The sequence below is a fragment of the Miniopterus schreibersii genome (assembly GCF_964146895.1).
Source record: "Miniopterus schreibersii genome assembly, chromosome: 7".
Classification (NCBI taxonomy): domain Eukaryota; kingdom Metazoa; phylum Chordata; class Mammalia; order Chiroptera; family Miniopteridae; genus Miniopterus; species Miniopterus schreibersii.
The window spans coordinates 55,924,277-55,930,949 of NC_138108.1; the positions used below are offsets into that span (position 1 = coordinate 55,924,277).

Sequence of the window (6,673 nt, forward strand, 5' to 3'; positions counted from 1 at the left end):
CAGCCTACCAGCTCTTCCCCAGACACTGCTTCCAAATTATATCACATCTATTAGAATCTGCATAGTCCTTGGCGTTACACTGAAAGATAGGGATTTGGAAAAGAGAATGGGGTGACTGGGAAGGGGAGATCAGCCCTGCAGTACGGACAGACACCATCTTCAAGGAAAGATAAAAACTGAGTTATCTCTGCAGCCAGTGTTCAAGTAGGTAAGAGCTAACAAGGTGCATGAAACCCCTCTACAGACACCATGACCCATAAGCCTGGGGACATACTCCTTGTGATGGGGGAAAGGGACACGTCCCCCACTGTAGAGTAGAAGAGCCACTCTACAAGGGGGCATCTGCCAAGTGGCTGCACGACATGTAACCCACCCGCCTTCCTAAGCAATTCCACTTTGTTCTTTTATAAACTGTTCCTAAGAGGATTCCAGGTACCTGCACCCTCTTGCAAAGGAGAGACAATCATCTAGAATCAGTGCTTCTTTTACTGGCCACGTTTATAACATCTATTCCTTGTTTAAATATGAGGGTTACAGAGCCCACTTCACCTCGACCTTATTCCCCAAGCCCTGAGTGTGAAGAGAGGAACACATTTCATTGAGACCAAGCCCTTCAGGCCACAGTTTCTGCGAAGTCGAACAAGTTTCCAGAACAAGCATGAGCCTATACTTACCTGCTTCTTCTTTGAGCCCAGGAGGAACCTACAAGACCCTTCCCCACTCTCAGGTGCTGTCATTCTACATCTAGAATCTGCAAGTGGCAGACTCATCTCTAGGACACACAGTTCAAGCCAATGCATAGCCATGTCTTGGGTTTGAAAAGGCCTTCCAATCATCAACATTTTTCATACAGCTTCTGTCTGAGCAATTCTAATGGAGAGCTCGCTATTCATTTTTTGCCAACTCTAAATGTTAAAATACTTTTCCTTAGGCTTATGAGACTTTCAGTCACCGACCCTGGAAATTCACTCTCAAGATCACACAGAATACAGCTACACACTTTCTACACAAAAGGTCTATCAACATATGAAATCAGCTAACGGATCACAATATTTTATGTTCTGGAAATTTAACACTTTCAAGTGCTATGGTTTTTTAAAATCTCATGACTATCCTAACAGTTGTGTCAAATTTTGTTCCTATTTACAGAGAAAGGACCAGAGGAAAGAATTAACTTGCTCGAGCTGGTGCAGCTCATATAATTCTAGAAACTAGGACTTCTGTGTCCCAGGCCAATGCTGTTTGCCAAATGAGAGGCCACAAGTAAAAGTAATTCTCATCACTTAAGGATTTAAGGGCATGCACACCTTTTCTCCCCCAGGTTTCACCCATTTATGTTGCTGCCACTCTCTCCCTAGAGCCAAACATTTACATTCAGAGTACAGACTTCAATCAATTTCTATCCTAAATACATGTATATATGTACCTGTATTGTTGAGGAAAGGGGGGTGGGGAATGCACCCAGATAATGATCATAAGCAGAGCCCTAAACATACATTTCTACTTTTGAGAATAAAATAGCTCAGGGGGTTACTGCCTAGGATGAGACTGTAATGGCTCAAAGTGACAACCCTCCACCCTCCTCTGCACCTCCCTTCTTTCCTGACAGGAGAAAGGATGTGAGAAAACAAATCAGCAAGCATCTGATGATGGTCTAACTTCACTGCTACCCATCCATCTGCTCAGCAGACCTCATGGCAAAAGCTCTCCTTGGAAGTGGTTGAAAGGGAGCAACACCTTGCAGAGGGAAATAAACTTAAATGGTAAAATGTGACCTTCCTTGTCCCTGTCACAAGTAATTACATTTGGACTGTACGCATTGCACTGACAGACTGACTGCCTCTTCCCTCTGACGTGGAAACCCTAAACTTCCCACCAAGGCAGTTCAAGCCTGCCTGGTTAGGAAAAAAGGGGGAGTACACATTCGGACCAAATCAGCATTTAACTCCATGCCTGAAACAGAACAGCACAGTGAAGATGCCCACATGCCTGACATATATATGAAGAGAAACATCCTGCCAATTTTATACAGTTTGAAACTTGCATTTACCAGATTTAGGTGGGCTTTTTTTTTTTTTTTTTTTTTACAGTTTTACTGCTAGTCCCAGCTAGCCCCTTTTTTTCCTTCCCAGTTCTAGGCCTAAGGAAGTATAATATAATTGGGGGGGGGGGGGGTGCAGCAATCCAAATCTGGGTTAAAATCCTAGACTGGCTATTCTATGACCTCAGGCAATTTAGGTAATCTTTATTTCCTCAACTATAATGTTGCTGATAGCTGGAGTAATTGTGAAGATTAAATGAGAGCATGGAAGCATAGGGGGTGTACCCATAGTAACTACTCAGAAAACGTTCCCACTTCTTCCCAAAGCAAAATGACCACATCACATTCAACCTCAGGGGAAGCCAAAAAAAAACCCCCGGAAAGGAAACTGACTCAAATTAATCACATACCAAAGCAGTTCCTGGTATCCAACTATGAGAATACTGCCCTAAGCCACCACTTCCTAATCTGTCTTTTGTAATCTGTTGGCAGAGCAGCCTGATATCTGATAGTCAAGAGATACAGCAGCTGGGATAGAGGGTTTAAGATTATCCTTTCCTCTGAAACTCAAAGAATCCTGAGGACAGCTCTTTGACAAAGGCACTGGGGGACAAACAGTGACTGCAAGGCAAAAATTCGTGAATATTAGGAGTGTCTAATGTTGAAAGAGGTACTCTTGGACAAAGGCCATCAGTTGTTCGCCACACCCAAAATCACCCTCAGTGTCACCTTTGAAAATAAAGGACATGAGAGTGAGAGTGTGTATGTGAGTGTGTGTTCTCAATCTGACAGTGTTTAATAATGGAGAACTACATTTAATTATAAATGTGTGGGACCCCCAAAATACAGGCTAATGTTTCCTGTAAAATACATAAAATATATACACCCTAAAGAAACAAAAGTTGAAGTAGATGATTGAATGTATAATTTATGAAATAGTTCCATCAAAGAATAACAGAAATATTGCACATATGTGCACATACACAAAGGCAAGTCACAGCTCTAACTAAAAGGTAAGTACAAGGATGCAAATAGTAAATGTATGTAAGGAGTCAGCAATCTTTTCCCTAAGTGTAAGTTTTATAACTATTATTAAAGCAATGCTGAAGATTCAGGGAGGGAGGAGACTCTCCTTAGGAGCATTGAGCGCCTAAGATTTGGATCCATTTTTGACTAGTCATTAATTACAGAAAGTTCAGCTAACATAAATCTATTTAAAAATCCCATTTTTCCCTATAAAAATACTATTATTTTTTAAAGTTTACCCCTGCATTGATCTTAATTCAGCAGTCTTTTACTCTCTCCTCTCACCTTTCCATTCACACTACTTTTCTTTAGATTTATACAATTTAACTTATATAGACTGAAGGGGGAGTGGGGGAAACAGCCATTTTGAGTAGGTTTGTTCTTTCTTAAGTTTTCCAGAAATAGATGGATTTCTGTCACTTTTGTTTTTTATTTACTCTTCCCCAATGTGTTAAATATTCTAGTGCTTGGGGGAGGAATTGTTTTCCATGACTGAAATGGCTCGTTAATTACTGATGTAAGCCATACTTACAATGACGCGCTTGTATAATTTTCTGCACAGTATTACTATCTGGTTTTCCTCTCAAAACATGTATGATCTTCATCATATAGGAAAATAAAATTAGGATCAATAATGCCAAAATGATTCCCACTGTCTCAGGGCACAGAATTAAAAACTTGCGAATCTAAAATTTGTCCTTCAAGCTTGATCTCCAGAATTAAATGGTTTGAGCTGATTTCTTAAGCAATTTGTTAAGAAAAGCAAAGTTGAGAGGCATCACATATAAAACTTCAGAAAACTGACTAGAAGAGAAATCACCATAAGTCTGAACTATCAACCCAAAAACATTCCTTTTAATTCCTCTTGTAGGTTTTCAAAGAGCAGCTAGATCTAAAAGAGTTAAGCCCTAACAAGAGGGCCCCCAAGCTGAGACTTTCCCAAATGCTTTGTCTCTACTCAAAAAAGGTCAGCCTAGTGTTTTTGTTTTTTGTTTGTTTTGATAGGCTTACAATAGTGTAAACAATTACAAAAGGAACCACATCCAGTAACTGTGTGTGAGCAATGTAAAAGTAGCCACAACAACCAACCATTGCCCCAAGGAACTTATGATATAGAATCCTAAATGTCTACACACTAAATTTGTGACTGCTAGGCTTAATAGTAACACAAATCAAACATTATTTTTCTAAAGATTAATTCATACCATGTGTTATTAATCAGCAGGGTAACTGAGAGCTCATGCAAAACATGCTATCCCAGTTGAGCAGAACTTAATTGCATTATTGTTATCTGGTTTTCCTGTGTCACTGGCCCTTCCACTTCAAGTCCACCCATCCATCCACACACACACACAGCACCAGGGCATGGATGGAAAGACAGAAAACTCAGAGCTGGGGGTAAGAACCATGTGTCTGGCAGGAAGAGGATTTTGAATAAAAAAGGTTTTGTCTCTCTAAAGACAAGTCATGTATGCGCCCAGGCTGCCTTGGAAAGTAACTAAGCCTATGCTGTTTCATTTTAGAGTGTCCCATCTTGCACAAGGTGGGAGCAGCTGTGGGAGATCACAGAAGATTCAAAACAAGACAGGCAGCCTCATCTATCCGCAGACTGCCACACCAGCTACCCGGTGGTGTGAAAAAGCTCCTGGCCTCTGTTCTCCCAAAGAGCACAAAGCTAACCTGCCATGCAGAACATTATTCCCCATATCAAACCGGGCCTGAAGAAAGACAGTTTAACTGTCCCAGTCAGTGTTCAGACTCGGGTCCTTTCCCAAGGTTGTGAGTTACTTGCCAAAAACGCAAAATTTGGCTGCCTTGAGCACAAGTTCCTCTTGCTCCCCAGCCTTGTAGAGTTTAAAGGTAACTAAACGAGGAAAAGGGAAATGTACAAGTAAGTGTAGGAATAGCAACGCGTCCCATCTTGCCCGGTTCCCTCCCCACATCCCTTAAAAGAGGCTGGGACACTAAAAATCAATTTCTGGGGACCAACTGCAGTAGACGCCGGCTGGGGCGAGGGGGAGGCCACCACACCCTCTTGAGCTCCCAGCACTGACAAGCGCTGGCAGGGAGGGGCCCAGAAACTCAGTCCCAGCAGAAAGGGGAGAAAGTAGGGAATCTTCAGTCTTGGAGCTGGGCGGCTGTAAACTAGGAGAAGCGGATTTCAGAAGGGAGCCGGGGACTCGGCTGGGTATGGGAGGGGAAGGGTCGCCCCTGGAGTCAGAACAGCTCGCAACACGTCCCGCAAAACGGCACATTTTTGTGGTTTAAGATTTAAGACCAGAAGGAACGCGCAGAGGCGAAGCTCGCCTCTCGCCTGGGTTTCAGATGCCCCCTCCCCGCTTGGGGACCCGGGCGCCGCGCTGCCCCCGGCTGCCTCCTTTCCCCTCGGGGCGCTCCCCTCCGCCTCCAAGTTCGCCTGAGCGCAACGCCCTGCGCGCCGGCCGCATGCACCCCTCGGCGCCGGACCCCGAAGCCCGGGGCTGGGCGTCCGCGGCATGGTCCGCAGAGACGCAGGGTTTGCGGCTTTTTGTTACTATATTAACAAAAAGCCTTAGCGGCTCGCTACCCCCTCCTCCCCGGACCGCGCCACCTTTCCTTCACGCCCACGCCGCACCTCCCGGGCACAGAACGCGGCGAGGTGCCTCCCGCCAGACAATGGGCTCGGAGCTGGCCAGGCAGCCCGCACCGAGCCCCGGCCGCATCCCGGGACCGCAGGGGGGCTGAGCGCGGCGCTGAAGGGGGGCGCAGAGGGGTGAGGCGGGGGAAGCCACAATGAGGATAGTGGGCGCTTCCCCCTTGGGACAGGAGGCTCATTCCCGGCGCGGGGAGAAGGGGAGGGGGCGAGGGTCAGCTGCTCCGCCCCGCACGAAGTCCCGCGCCCGACCGCCGCGGCCGCGCACTCACCAGCACGACGGCAAATCGTTCCTCCAGTTCACCTGGCTCGGGCATCGGCAGCTTCAAAGGCACGTTGTGCGCCCTGAAATCGGTCTGCTGCGAATCCATGCTCCCCGCGTTGCCCATGTTTGCCGCACGCCGGGGTCGGGGGCTGCTCCGGGCCCCTCGCGTCCGCGTCCGTCGGAAATCAGAGCAGCTCCTGGCGACCGGCTCCCGCCCGCTGCGCGACCTGCCCGGCTCCCCGCCCTCCCTGCGCCCGTGCAGCGCGCGCCGCTCCCTAGCAGCGCTCCGAGCCGAGCCGCCCCCCGGCCTCCTTCATGCTCCCCGCCGCCCCAGCGCCGCCCCGGCCTCTTTTCCTCGGGAGGGGTCGTCAGGGCGCCGGGCGCCCGTGTGCATGTTGCTCCGCGGGCGCGCCGCTCCCTGCCAGCGATGTGGATGCCGGGCGCGTGCTTCCTCCGCCGCGGTCTCCCAGCCGGGCCGCGGCCGCCGATGACACTTCCAGCCCACGGCCGCGGAACACAGGGCTCGCTCCGCGAGCGCCGCGAGCAGACAAACGCAGCTCGGCGCTCCCGACACAATGCCCCCTCTCGGCCGCCCCCGCCCCCGCCCCCGCCCCGCCGGCCCCGCCCCCGCCCCGCGGGCTGCCGGGACGCGTAGTTCCCGCCCCGAGTGTCCGCGCGCCGGAGCCACGCCGGCTCCCGGGGCCCCGCG

At 48.6% G+C, this 6,673-nt stretch overlaps 1 protein-coding gene across 5 annotated transcripts in view; it reads right to left on the reverse strand.

Moving 5' to 3' along the window:
- The window catches only part of FMNL2 (formin like 2), a 274,074-nt gene extending 267,616 nt beyond the window's left edge, over positions 1–6,458 (reverse strand). For all 5 annotated transcript variants that reach the window (XM_081142879.1, XM_081142875.1, XM_081142878.1 and 2 more), the window contains exon 1: positions 5,972–6,458. In XM_081142879.1, coding sequence (XP_080999005.1) covers positions 5,972–6,088 — 117 coding nt within the window. In that variant the 5' untranslated portion in view covers positions 6,089–6,458. The remainder of the gene's footprint in view (positions 1–5,971) is intronic.
- Positions 6,459–6,673: the final 215 nt, after the last annotated feature.